The following is a 15,000-nucleotide window of genomic DNA, read 5'->3' as shown; positions in this document are numbered from 1 at the left end:
TAAGTGTCAAGTAAGGTTTTTAAAGCACCTCAGATTTCATATTGCTGTAATATTTTCTTCTGATTACTAAATACCTTAGCGATGCAACTGAGACACCCGAAAATGCGAGTCAAAGGCATTTATATATTCTGAGAGTTTTAGAACGACTTTCCAAAGGTTCCCAGCTTTACAGGAGTTAAGATATGTTTGGACATGTTTTTGGCGCGTTTTCTTTCTTTTGGGAAGTCCTATACGCTGAGTGCAATGATAAGATTACGCAATCATCACCTAACATGATCAAATATGGCATCGTGGCAGGATATAACTTGGCACTATGCGTTCCATAAATATCACTCACTACAGTTAGATGGAAGATGGGGCTTTGATATAAGGAAACTCTAAGGGCAGAGGGGGGCGGGGGGGAATTTACCTGTCATAATTTTTTTAGTTGCAGTGCATAAGTAGGGAATGGCTAAATTTTAAGAAAACCTCAGTAAAAACTAAAACTTGCTTAACGATAGAAGCCAAGGAAGGACTGTTGGATGCAATCTGCAGGCAAAAGAGAGTTGAAACACAGGTGGAGGAGAATGTAAATTAGAAGTTATTCTTAAATCTACAATCGCAATGGCGGTCAGTCTTTTGAATCCAAACTGTTCGGTTTTGTCTTGAGTCCATCATGTTCATCTCGGCGTAGACTTGAATACATTTACTGGTGTTTGTTCTACCACTGAGTCTCCACAACGCTCGAAAGGAGAGAACATCCTTGAGTTTTAATCTAATTTAGTTTGTTTGTTTCATCATTGCAAGTGTTGAAGGTCTTACGACGGACTCATCCCCAATTACAAAGTGTGCCTTTTGCTAGACTAGACCCCAATGTAAGGAACAGAACAGGGTTTCCCGCTCTTTGCCACCAGTTTGTGGGCTCTTTGTCTTTCCACTGAATTCTGTGATCAAGGCTTGTGAGACGGGCCCTATAACTTATAGTCCTTGACCAAGAATACTTGAAATTCTTAGCATTTGCAAGTGCAATCGAAGTACACGGTGCTGCCGCGACTAATAGTAGTGGTATTTCCTTATATAAGGAGATGGAATTATTTATTAATCTCGAAGAGATGCTCTAATGTGAATTGCGACAGAGTGAAGGTAGTGCTTTCACTGAACTTTTCAATTTTCGCGTTATGAAGAACACTTCACTCCTCTACTGAAAAGACGAATCGCGTCAAATTTGGCTATGACTATGATGAAATGAGTCTCTTGTTTGGCGTGGATAATGCATTCATGCAACAAAGCAAGTCAAGATGTCGGTCAGAAGACAGCTATAAAAGAGAGAATTGGTTCGAAAAACTGGGGACTCATAAACACAATAAAGGGACGGTGGACCCCACCCCTAAACACAACAGAGATGCTTCCTATAGGGGAATCTTGCCTCATTGGAAAAAAAACAGTGTATCGTTTTCAATCAATCAGCCGAGAATAAAATATAAAGCTTTTTCTGAAAATTTGAATGCGATATACCAGATAATCTCTGAGGAGCCATGATGCCTTGAAAAGTAGAATTATACAATGAATGTATGAGACCATTAGCTCCTTTGTCACCCAAGAATTCAACAGTTTTTGATGGCTGGTAACTGGCTCGTTATCAAAGCTAAGAGGTTTAAAACGGGAGATTTGACTGAAGTACATCAAGTTCTATTACCTTTTGAAGTCAAACTCAAATGTTGATAACACAAGATGTAAACAATGACATCAGCAAAGATTCCCTTATACCGGTCCAATTACAAGAATTGATTACCCCTTTCATTCCCACGATCAAAACGTTCATTCTCCTCAAGAGTACCTTGACTTTCTTTGTTGGGTAGTCATGAAAATTTGGCCTTATATCAAGACCACACCTCTTAAGCGGATAATAATCTTCATTTTTAATACTTCTCTGACTGACATTTCATTGAAACTGTGAGGAAAATTTTCGCACCGACCACTTCTGAGAGTCAAAGGGTTTTAAAGCTACGTCTCGACAATTTCAGTCCTAGTTGTATAGAAGGGCAATTCAGTATTGTCACCTGAATCTGGTTTATTAATGGCCAAGCTCCAACAAGTGTCCAAAAACCATCTGACCAAATCATCGATAGGTGACGGGCTCAACTCCTGTTACAGCACTGGGAACCCCGATTGGAATCATTACCGTAAAAAAAAAAAACAACAAAAAAAAACATACCTCTTCACGATCATATTGGGTTTTGTGCCTTTCATTACTATCTGTTATTCTCCTCTATGGTATACGCTTTTCAGATTCACATATAATGTTATATAAGCTGCTTATTATGATAAAGCACAACAATTATTCGCGGTGCATGTGGAACAATCTCAGTTATATATTAGACCTTACATTTTTGCGAGTTATTCATTATTCATAATTGAAATTCTGCTCGATATTCATTTGTCCGTATTCGTTATTGCCAACGAGAAAGCCGAGCGAAGACGCGAGCCTTGCGAGGCGGCCAGCTTAATGCCGCGCCAAGTATTGCAGCAGGCAGAAAAATTCTCGATCGTTGTGTGAAAAGCGTAATGTAAGGCTACGTAGTGTAATGTAAGATTCCGTGGAGATTTTAGTAGCTACCAATGAAAGCGCGCGTTTTTATGCGTGATGTCATTAGACAAATCTGCATGACGCGTGCGACTAGAGATGATCTTGTGCTCGGAGGTGAGTGAAAACACATTTTTTCCATTTCCCAGACCATTGTGTCGAGTACACTTGCTTTGAGTGTTCTTTAATATTTATTTTCGAACCATCGTGTTCTATATTGAGTGAACGAGCTCAAAACTAAACCGGCGTACGTGTTCTTATCGGCCGCCGTTGTCAATTTCGGATTTCGGCTTGCGAGTAGAGCACTTTGTTTTTCGTTTTGTAACCATTGATTCGAAAACAATTTAATTTAATTTTAAAAGAAAATATGTTTTCTGCAAATTACAAAATTAAACGATCAATTTGACTCGTAATTCATGGATGAGTTCTTGCAAAATAAAATTTCTACAAGTGAAACAACTTTCATGTGCGAGAGAGTTTGACTGGCCCGTCGTTACATGCTCCACGCTGAAAAGTTTGAAAACGCTTTGGTGATTTTTTACATGGCACTGATTTTATTAAACTTAATTATTGTATATTCCTGTTAAAATTACTGCCGTTCAAAAATTACAGCAGTACTTTCCATATTATTGCAAAACACGTTGACATCTACATTGTTGTTGGAGATACAAAGTGTGCAATTCTATTATTGTATTATTGTCAACTAGATAAGTTGAGTTGCAATACTTTCGAATAAAAAAATTACAACTACTGTTGGGTGTTTTGGGACTGTGATACAAATATGTAAACTATGTATTATATTGACTGTTTCGTTGGCACTTAGCGATAGCTACTACTAGTTTTTTAGTGGAAACCGTAAAGTTCTTTCTTCCAAATGTTCGAACGCTCATTATTCCTCATCTATTTTCTTTTCTTAAAGCGCCCCTGTGATAAAAAAAACCACTTCCTTTTTTCCTTCAGATTTTGAAAGTGTGTTTGCTTAACACCTGACTGGCAAAATTTCGAGTTTTGATTTTTATCCAAAGGCCGTTTACTTTGAGTGTAACTTTTGGATTTCACGGTCCGCCATTACTGACGTTCAAAACTGACCGATCTCAGAGGGTTGGATCCAGGGAAAAGTGACGTCAGAGGCTCACTAGCTTAAAATTTCAGCGTGTGAACGCAGCTTATTATATATGAAAAGCGTGAGTTTGAAAGTCTGAAAGCCCAAAACCCCCGTGCTGCATATTAATTCTGCGTCGTACACACGTATTGCATTCTTAAACTAGTGAGCCTTTGACGTCATTTTCTCCTCGATCCAGCTCTCTCAAGAACATAATGTTAGTAATGGCAGACCATTAAATAGGAAAATTACAGTTAAAATAAAGAGGTGTCTTTTGAAATCAAGGCTTAAAACTTGGGTCACTTACTGTTTTGTTAACATAGTTTTGAAATCCAAAGAAAAATATGAATTGATTTTTTGGTCACAGGGGCACTTTAAGCCGTTACTCGTTGTTCATTATTCCGCTTCCACTACCAAAATTATGAATTTATTTGAATTATCACCTGGGAGACGCGCTTTAATGATCTGAATAAACGTTGTCGCTTTGACATCGCGGACACTAGCGTTTTCAAAGAGCAAAACATTGCTTTCAAGTGCAATGAACTGTATTCTTGTGCAAATTTTCACTCTTTGTTCAATGACCCAAAGTGGCTGCTGGTTACGCAAGGCCCTGTTTAATATACGTCGAATTCGACTGGCAGACGAATTCAATACGGAGTCTAAAAGTCGAATGAAATAGTTAGCATTAGTTTGTGCCCGTACTGTGAATCATCAGCGGTCACCTTTTTCGAGCAAAATGGTGCCATTTAGAAGAGAGATCGTCATGCTGAATGGAAAAACGGAGAAGACAAAATTAGCTGTTTGGGCTTCACACGACCTACAAGAATTTGCACAAGTTTTTCGCCGAAGAGCTCCACTAGCCGCCATCTTGAACCTAAACTAATCTTGAGCATCTGATTTAATGTTTGTGTGCGGGCTCAAATTAGTGTACATCATAATTTACATCACACCGAAAGGTAATTTATCATGTTATTCGATGCGCTCTACATACGAATTCACTTGCTCGTGTTAAATTCGTGCCAGTTATATTCGTATGCACTGCGACGTATAAACAGGGCCTAAACGACAACACCTTAGAGATGATGGCGGATTGAGAATATTGAAAAAAGCTGTGGATCCGCAGACTACTTTGACAATGTTATGACAAAATTCATTGTCAATAACAGGACAGACGCATGAAAAACTGACATCAAGCCTGCGTCTGTCCGACCACCAGGTATTACACAACATCGCATCTTCAGCAATTTTTTTCGATTCCGCTCGGATTTTCTTGCTTTTTTCGCCGGTATTTCGTACTTCCAAACTTTTAAAATTTAAGGAATTTAATCACAATCATTCCATTCGAGCTTGTTGGATATGCTAGGCACTACGCGCCTCACGTTGACTATTTACCATCTCATATCCAGCGCGAACTCATGGAATAGTTGTTAATTATATATTGCCAACAAGAAATGCCCGAAACTTTGACACCGAGATGACTGTGAGTTTATAGTTCGATACATAACCTTTTGTACCTAACCAGTATAGTTTCATATCAAAAGGCAACGCTACTGTTCCATTTCCCTAATTTAAGATATCACCAGAAGCCTCGATAACAGAGAATGTGCAAGAAATCTCTTTTTATACCTTAATAACACTTGTGACACTGTAAGGCACTATTCTGTTATCCACACTACATCAAAGAGGTTGAAAATTTGGGTTAAATCTCACCTCCAGAAAAGCGGGTAAAGAGTTTGGTTCGTTTAATTATTGATTTTCAATTATCCTGGACAGACCACGTTTAGTATGCACTTGTTCCAAGACTGGCAAGTGTATAAGTAAAATATAAATGTCTAAAAAATAATAATAATAATAATATCTAAATATTCCCTTATTACTATCACCTACTGTTTCTTATGCATATTTTAAACATTTAACATTCAATATTTTGGGTTAATAGTTATTAGTAAATTTTCAGCTCCGACTATTGCATTTCTAGGGACCTTAGGGTTGGAAGGCAGAGATCTTACCACTGCACCAACCCCTCCGCTCTAAAGCAGAGTTGATTATGCTCTTTAGCAGAGTTAATTATGCTCCTCTTGAGGGAAAATAAAACCTCCCATTTCGTCACTAAAATTATCGAAATTTCCCGACATTGATAACCATCATACATGTCTCATTGTTTCTGTATGATCTCTTATGTGATGCTCAACCCTTTTACAATCATCAGCTGAGCAACATAGTAATCAGACTCGAAATTTATCCTGTGAAGAGCTCTTCATCCGCCTCTATGAAACAAACCTAAAAAATCCTGTCCCACTATTATTGCTCGGTACTTTGGGAATGATCTCCCCCTTTCCATCCGCTCTAGGCTTATTAAAAAAATTGTTCAGGAATTTTTATCTTCGAGCATTATTTTTGGCAATCAGATTAACGCTAGACTATGGTGTAATCTAAACTGCTCCTATTGCTTCTCATCACTCACATATAAATTGTTTTGCCGTGTGTTTGTATGTATCAATTTATTAGTTATAGATTCTATCTATTGTTTTTTTTTTCTTGTTAATGAATACTGTTGTTTTCCTTGTATCCACTAAATTCCAAATTGTCATCTAGCTGTTGGGCATATTGTGTCTTAACCATCGATTGGTCTCTTCCCAACTTGGTTGTGTATTCAATTCATATAATTGTGGAGAAGCTAAGTTCTACTACTAATGAAATTGCATGTCGTTGATTTGGCATGGTAATGAATAACAAAGGTATGTAAAACTAAGGATAAAAAATGATTGACTTATTTCGTTTTATCACTGAACAAAATACTAACCATAAAAACGTTACTGGGCATTTTAACGACTGTATGCCACTGTTTGTTATTTTTACGTGGTAACGATGGCATGAAGTGGACCAAACGTCATGTTAGTTGCCCTGATAACTCGTCTACTCTTGGGGGTTATTGAATCACTTCCTGCGCTAACACTGCTTCTTTAGTTTAATAATTAAATTAACACTTCTTTACCATCGCATCACTCATTGTCGTTATTGGCAGGCTGAAAAAGTGGATAACGACACACAGGACATGTGCGCCTGCAAAAAAATAACATAAAATAAAATAAACAAATAAATAAGTAAACAAATAACTCCGGATCTCTTCTTCTTGGTCATTTTATGGATTGGCACACGCTGGAAGTTTTCATACAATTAAGCGACCTAAAATAAATGTCACGTAAAAAATGCGCTTCCTATGGCCCAGGTTCCCCTCAACGCTGATTGCGAAAACACATGCGTGGTTGAGCGACATGAACTCATTTTGGGTTAAAATCCACTGGAGAATATGGAGAAGGTAAGACAGATGACAATGTATTCGCGGTATATCAGGGTCATGCATTTGCATTACAAAACTTGGTACCTGATAAGGTTTGTCCTGGATCAGTAACGTAACTTGGTGTTACCGAACCGGGAGAAAGACATCGTGACGCCGTTGAAATTTTGACTTATACTTACACTCCATTTTGTATCATAGCAATGGCACAATCCTTGTGGACTTTGTGAGAGCAAGGAAGAATTTGGCATCCACTAAAAGCATCCTAAAATCAAACAAACAATGTTGTCAACTCTGAGTCAGTATACCATCCCAAGCTCGATTCTTGAATTTCAAACTGGGACACCTGAATGGCTTGGGAAAATGTCTCCCAGAAACAATGATTACAAACATACAATATTCCATTCCATTGCGTGTCAAAGATCGCGGAGATATTTTTAGATGGACCTTTCCATACAGCCATAAACCTTACATAATAAATTATTGCCTTGTGATTGAAAATATCGATTCAGAAAATGCCATGATGCAGCTTACACTATGGGAGTTGTACACGCTACTTCTCTTTAAGCCTTCGAGGGTTTTCAAATGAGCATGTTTTCAAGTGTGGTATATGCCAAGGGATTAGCACACAACGCTCAACACTTCACATGTGGTTAACAATTTTTGAGTCTTTTATTGTAAGTATGACTTGTTCAGTGATGCAACGAATTTTCCTCCCCCCCCCCCAAAAAAAAAAATAATAATAAAAATAAATAAATAAATTAATAATGATAATGATAATGATAATGATAGATGAAACGTGGTACGCAATCGCTGAGAACACATAAAAAGCCGCTGAATGATGTATATACAGTCCAACAAACAACATGCTGAGAATATGGGCAACTGTACTTTTGAAATGTTTAATACGTAAATACATTTAGGAAGGTCAGTTACTAGCCTCTAGACAAATGCAGCACTCGTCGTGGCCAGAGTCCGGGCGGCACTTGTGTTTACCCTGAAGTCTTTTGTCCAAGCATACGTTGCACACGTCACAATGAAATGATTTATCGCTGTGGATCCTATAACAAGGATGAACATCTATTAAAATATCTTGTCTTGCAATATAAAGGCTAAGGAGGCAGGGATTACGTTCACCAAAAAGGAACAAAAACATTGATTCTTTCTAGGCCAAGAACAAAAGAGTGTTATGCAAGGCAGGTCATTCTAATCACTAACATTTGTTTGTGAATGATCCAGGCTTTTAATTAAGTGGCAACCGCATCGGAAAGTTCGACGCTTCTCTGGTCACCTCGAAAGTTTCTAACATCTCTTCGTACTAAAATTACCAATAAGCCGCGGTTAGAAATTCTGGGTTATTAAAATTCCCGTCCAAGTCTCCGGTATGAATTAAATTCTTTGGGAAGATCGGGAGCTTTTTCTCAGTCAATCACAGTTTCATAACTAACTTTTAATACAAAGCAATGTGACAGCAACATTCGTGACGTTGAGGAGAATTATGGTAGTGCTTTGGTTGTTCGTGTCGTGTTGATGAATTCTATATATATTTGGTATGCAAATTAAAGCTAATGTCACCAACACGAAAGTATAAAGTAGCCACACGCGCTGTCAAACCGAAAAAGCCAAATTCTTCAAATACAGGCCGGGGCGCGGTCAAAGTCTATAGGGACCTTAAGCACTCCACGTTTTTGAAAAGCGGACGGGAACCGGAAGTGAACATTTCGCATGCCAGGACAGTAGTGTCTGCCAGATTTATAAACTAATTATATTTAATTAATGGAGAAAAAATACCTAGAAATATTAATGTGGTTGTATGTGTAGAGGAAAAACTGCTCACTCCCGTTTGCCGCTCGCGTCTCAAAAACGCCTCGTGCTTAAGGTCCCTAAGAACATCACCAAGACCGACGTCAACTACTTCATCGGATTTATTCAAAACAATTACTTCCACTTGTATTTAAAAGTTTCTTTGATTTCTCAAAATAAGGTAAACCGTGTAGCCATTTTACTTTAGCACTACACACAAAAAACGCAAAGCAAATTAACCCACAAAATCTGTGGAACTTTTGATTCTTACCCCTCAAAATGATTACTGATTCGAACGATAACGAGAAAGAAAACGCGTTAACATTAAAGGCCGTAAATAATACTCCAGGTCCGAACCCAGTGCTATTTTATGTGTTCCATCTACTCACCTACATATGCCACACTTTTGACAATGAAATGGGCTCTTTTCAATCGAGGTGAAATGCTTACAGATCGCACAAAAATATTCAGACATTGTAGAATTACATTCCCCACAGGTTTGGCTTCCTTCATCAATCTGAAATATTTCAAAATGAACCATTGATAATAGCGGCACATTGCAGGTAGGAGTAAGCTTACAAATTTGCAAGTCGATTTTTAAGACCACGTATATTTTTCTTCAATGTGGCGGGTTTCGATCAAGTTGTAAACCCAATCTGTCAACCAGATGTTATTTAGCCTCAATACTGGATCCAGGCAGAACGCCCACTAAGAAAATGAACACACTTGAAACAGAAAACTCCGGCCACTACAGGGCTTTTATTGCCTTCGATATGCAGTGTTACAAGTCGACTCTTGTAAAAGGGAGTTCTTCACTCTGCGCAAAATTTCCTTTACCCTCTAGGGAAACTCCTTTGCATTTGGCAGCGGAATCATCAGTTACTTTAGGCATGAACATCGACAAATTGTCCATTAAAACCTGTCAGGCATTCTCCGTGACATCATCGGGACAATTTGCTATTTCTCAGCACATTAAAGTCTTTCATTTACGCTCTGGGTGTGATATTACACCTTTTATAGCTAACTTAACTGTTGTAATGTAAGTGAGTCTTTGTGTGGTAATATTATATCCAGTGATGAACAACTTAATAATTCGTGTAAGAGATAGGGTGTTGAAGAAGGTTAATTTTTTACAAATAAACCTCTTAGAAGTAACTACTAACCACGATTTTGTTTCCTCGTGAAGAAATTTAACAGAATATAAAAACGTAAAATATAAAAATGACTGGAACGCACCTCTTGCTCATGGTAACAGATGCTGCATCTGATGTGGGTAGCATTGATGGCTCTGGCTTGGTTTTCGAAGCACTGGTTTGAATCGTTGTGGCACCGATGACAAGGATAGAACTTACCACAGCAAGGAAAACTCACGAGGCATCGGCGCTGGTAGTGTCCACACACCGGACGAGGAGTCTCCTGCACAGGTGTTCGAATGCCTTCTCCGATATTTTCCGAGGATTGTTCGCTTTGTTGCAGCAGGAGTATTTGATGGTCTGATATCGCGTCCCTTCTCAATTCGTTGCTCTCGTTTTCTCCTTGAAAATGGGAATGTTCCTGCACACCCACGTTTTCGACTTGGGTTTGCTCAGGTACAGTATGCTTGGCCTCATTGCAACTGGAAAGCCAAAGTTGAAGATTTTTGGTCATAACATCTTTGAGATGCCTCAGAAGAGAACCAATTGAATGTCCAATTGAGTTACGAGTTCCTTGATTCATATCCATTGTATGTGAACCATTCCCACTGATTGCACTTTCCTCACTGTTGGTAGGACGTATCCCTTCACCGATGTACTCGGACGTCAGAGACGCCATGGCAAGGAAAGTAGAACGGAACTCTGGAATATCAAACAATTGAGCAGATATTAGACTAAAATTCTCCTCGTTACCTCTAAGAAGATGCGGTTGGCTTTGATTTGAAGTGACGCTGTCTTCACTGTTCTCTGGTAGGGGTGGGAAGTGCCAGCATTCATCTTGTCGAGTAAGAAGTTTCTGATGACCAACGACATTCTGTGAGAAACAAGGAGAGTTTGCTCCATTTTCTCCAGCAAAAGGATTCAATTTCTCATCATGACTGCTGAAAGTGGAGGAGGAGTTCCTATCATCAGTCTCACCTTTTTGGAGTTCGTCCCTTGTTGCTATATTATAACTTTGGTATCCAAGTATGCTAAGTTTCAAAGCGCTTGTGTCTAAGTGACGTTTCAATAATTCAGGATGCGCGCCTATGGACCCCCGTTCAGTCTCTTTGGTTAAAACTGGATACATATCGCTAGTTTTCGCCGCAAAATCTGTTCTCGTTTTTGGCCTTGCTCCTCCTAGGTCTGACGACAAGTCACGTCTGGTGAAAGTGACTTGACAATCCGTTACATCATTATCCTCAACCAGCTTTTGGTTTGTTTCGGAAGATTGTGCACCTTCATGAAGTCTCTTGATGCCCTCTCTAACGTGGTTTGTAACTGGTTCAATTCCAGGGTGATCGAGTTTTGATTCCTTCCCATGAAAACTGTTAAGACTTTTAGGCCACAGAATAGCAGTTTCTGGAAGGACACTGCACGTTTTTGGGCAGTCAACATCAACGTCATTATCTAAGGGATGGAGGGAAAGATCACCCTTTATATGAGTTTCGTTTTCAAAAATTTGTTTAAATCTTGATTTTTCCCTAATTTCCTCGGTGACTTTACTTGTGTCACTGCAATCATTACTGCCGTTTTCGTAACTGCTAAAATTGTCCAAGAAATCATCCCAGCCACCTTGTGAAACGGAGTCATGTTGACCTCGATCTCTGAGTGTTGCATTCCCCAAAAGATCTGATTTTCTCGACTGCAAATGGAAATCTTTTCCTTCGATTGCACTGGCATTTCTGTTGCAATTTTTCTCACTCCTACCCTCGAATGTATCTTCATTCACGACATCCAAGTATCCTCCCTCAAGGGAATCCTTTCGATGGTGTATCTGAAGTAGCAACTCTGGGTATTCTGTAATAGCACGTCTGGCGAAAATGACTGGACCATCCACTACATCACCATCTTTAACCAGTATTTGGTTTGTCTCGTTAGATTGTGCACCTTCACGAACGCTCTTGATGCCATCTGTAAAGTGGAAATTTGTAACTGATTTACTTCCTCTGCAATCGAGTTTTGATTCCTTCCCCAGAAAACTGATAAGATTTTCAGGTCCCAGAATAGGAGTTTCTTGAAGGACATTGCACGTTCTTGGGCAGTCAACCTCAGCACCATAATCTAAAGGACGGTGGGAAGGATCACGTTTTGTCCGACCCTTTATATGAGTTTCGTTCTCAGAAATTTGTTTAAATCTTGATTTTTCCCTAATTTCCTCGGTGACTTTACTTGTGTCACTGCAATCATTACTGCCGTTTTCGTAACTGCTAAAATTGTCCAAGAAATCATCCCAGCCACCTTGTGAAACGGAGTCATGTTGACCTCGATCTCTCAGTGCTGCATTCTCCAGAAGATCTGATTTTTTGGATTGCAAAAGGAAATCTTTTCCTTCGGTTGCAATGGCATTTCTGTTACAATTTTTCTCGCTCCTAACCTCGAAGATCTCTTCATTGACGATATCCAAGTATCCTCCCTCAAGGAAATCTCTTCGATGGTCCATCTGAGAGGGCAATTCTTGAGTAACACTCTCTGACATTGAATGTTGCTTCTCTTGTAGGACCACCTCTCTTGACTCGTTTGGATTCCCTTTCTCATAGAACGGCCGGGCAATAGTGCATTCGTCCTTTTTTTCTTGCTCCACCAAAGAAGTATTTTTGTGCCCGCTTGGGTCTAATTCCAGCACTCGTTTTTGGTCATATTTTACAGTTTCCATTGGGTTACATGTTTGAGCACCATAGAGTGGAAGTTCTTTGAAAGACATCGGACATTCTTCAAGTGCTTTATTTGAGGAACCTTCCTTGCATTGCAATAAGCTAATTTGCCTGGGGATCCTTTTTTTTCGTAGGTCGTCTTGTATCTGGGATATGGCAGTACTTCTTGAGACTCTTCCTTCCTCGAAGAGCTTCCTTCCCACAACCCTCGCATCCTCGTTCAGATTTATTGTTGTAAATGTATCGTTGAGTGAACCATCATTCGTCTCTGGGATCACCAAACGATGACCATCTATTAACGATGCACTCTCATTCTCAGTGCTAACCACATAGCCTGAAGAATAAGTGGGTCGTTCAATTTGACCAGACGAAGTACCATTGCAAAATGAGGATGAAGTGATGTTCTGATCTTGTTTGTTGCTACAGTGATCTTGTGTTGCACTTTCTATCCTAACAACGTCTTCTTCCTCTTCGTACACTACGTCTTCATACAACTGTCGAGATATTTCACTGATTGCCTGTAAGCACTCCAGAGTGTTAGTGTCAAAGCAGTTACAAATGCCTTTTGGACCCTCCTGAACAATGAAGAAATGTATAGCCAAATAACATATCAACTTATTATGCTTGTTTGGATTGCAATGATGTACAAATAAATTTATAACATAAACGTCCAGTGGCATGGCGTAGGAAAATTAAGCAGCTATCAGCTGTCTCGGAAAGCGCGTTTGTTATTTTAAAATTCTTACCAATTTATTGGCATAAAATCCAGACTGAGTTGAGACGTTTAACAGACCAATCGGTGAATTAAAGAAAATATGCACCTTTTGTAAGTTCCAGATGCTTAGTTTGAAATTCATAGATTCAAGTCGACAGCGCTTATTTCGAAATGAAGACGTGTTCCTTGCATTTATCTGGACAATTTAGGTAATTGTCTCTTATAAACACCAAAAAATTTCAGGTGGCTTCAACGGGATTCGAATCCATGACTTCTGCGATGCTAGAGCAATGCTGTGCCAACTGAGCTACTGAGGCAGTCAGTTGAGAGCAGCAATCTCTCCGGTACACCTTCCCAATTGGCTGGAAGGAAGGATATTGAAATTTAAGAACGACTTAGAGGGATGTACATATCCTGATACTTACACTTTCTTCAATGACGAGGGCAGAACATATTGCTTTATTCCGTAGACAACTTAACTCCACTTCAGATTCTCCAGAGGACTCACTTTGGCTGGTTTGGATTTCAAAGGAACATGAACAACAACATAAAATACTTGTAGTTTCAGTTGCCATTCCGAGGATTTTGAAATCTTTTAGAAGAGCAGTTGCATTGTATTTCTCAAATACACTGGAGCAAAATCCACATTGTGTTGCTGGCCTTTCAAAACGGCAATTTTCGTCGTTTGAACTTACGACTTGCACGTGTAGCTTGATAGACGTGTCTTCGTGCCACAGCCTGAACCTTACTTTGAATGGATCTGTTACTGCTAAGGTAAGACATTGATGATGTATCCTTTGCAAGAAGATTTTCTCGGAATCAAACTGCTTAAGTAGCCAGACAACAATTCTGCTGAACATGAGATGGCTCGTTGGCTCATCTACGAAGATCATGTTGGTAATCTTCTCGCACACGCGAGGGAAAATCTCAAGAATGTTCCTTCTTTCATCTGATACGTCTTCTGAAACTCTGCCATCAGTCAGGCAGATAGGAAGAAGCTCGACCTGACGGCTGATAAGGGGAACTGGGTTGATTTCAACACTTGAAATGGGTGTTAGATCTACGACGACCTGAGTTGCATGGACTTCTCCATCAAGGCAAATTGCTCCACAAATATCTTGAAAGGAAAGCCGCATCTTCTCTTCTAACTGCTTCAAATCTTCAATATCTAAAACTTGGCACCCACTGTAACTTGCCAGGAGACTTTGTCTTGAACCAAACTTCTTGGACGCAACACTCTTGTACAATGGTCCATCAGGAAAGTTGGGCCCCGAGCCGGTATTCATGAAGTTCATTCCCGAGGAAAACAGGAAGTCTTGCAGAATAGTCTTACCGTTGCAAGCAATGGATGTTCTTGATGCATAAACTTGGATTTTATCGCTGAGTGAAAAAGAAACTTCTTCGTTGTTTAAGGATAGCGAAGAATACTGTTCGTATGCAGCAAAGGTAGTATCATGCATTTTAAATTGCAAGGACAAAACGATTAAAAGAATCAACAACATTTTCCAGTCGAACTCGCAATTCGATGTGCGCGCTGCCGATTCCTCAGGACATCCGTCCCCTCTGTCAATACCAATGTCGGTAGCAATCTCGTCCAGGTAAGAGTTAAATACCGCTTTGATCTTCCATTTGCAATCTTCGCTGAAGGTTTTCTGGCTGACAATAGAGTACAACTGAACGATAGGTGCGTCAG

General features: G+C 39.4%; 2 protein-coding genes across 2 annotated transcripts in view; one reads left to right on the top strand and one right to left on the bottom strand.

The window, feature by feature from the left end:
* LOC138021045 (uncharacterized) overlaps positions 1-629 on the top strand; it is a 2,537-nt gene extending 1,908 nt beyond the window's left edge. The window contains exon 1 of the mRNA XM_068867941.1: positions 1-629. This exon is cut by the window's left edge and continues 1,908 nt beyond it. The gene's annotated coding sequence lies outside the window, so the exon portion shown is untranslated.
* Positions 630-2,197: 1,568 nt separating this feature from the next.
* The window catches only part of LOC138020960 (uncharacterized), a 22,689-nt gene continuing 9,886 nt past the window's right edge, over positions 2,198-15,000 (bottom strand). Inside the window, exons 5-10 of the mRNA XM_068867865.1 lie at positions 13,733-15,000; positions 10,003-13,167; positions 9,156-9,283; positions 7,904-8,024; positions 7,146-7,228; positions 2,198-6,728 (exon numbers count right to left, since the gene is read on the bottom strand). The exon at positions 13,733-15,000 is cut by the window's right edge and continues 1,827 nt beyond it. Of these exons, the coding sequence (XP_068723966.1) occupies positions 6,668-6,728; positions 7,146-7,228; positions 7,904-8,024; positions 9,156-9,283; positions 10,003-13,167; positions 13,733-15,000 (4,826 nt within the window). The 3' untranslated portion in view covers positions 2,198-6,667. The remainder of the gene's footprint in view (positions 6,729-7,145; positions 7,229-7,903; positions 8,025-9,155; positions 9,284-10,002; positions 13,168-13,732) is intronic.

This window comes from Montipora capricornis, chromosome 1, assembly GCF_036669925.1.
Source record: "Montipora capricornis isolate CH-2021 chromosome 1, ASM3666992v2, whole genome shotgun sequence".
In the NCBI taxonomy this organism is placed as follows: Eukaryota; Metazoa; Cnidaria; class Anthozoa; order Scleractinia; family Acroporidae; genus Montipora; species Montipora capricornis.
The sequence above is the reverse complement of the archived record's forward strand: the minus strand, read 5'-3'. Positions and strand labels throughout refer to the sequence as shown.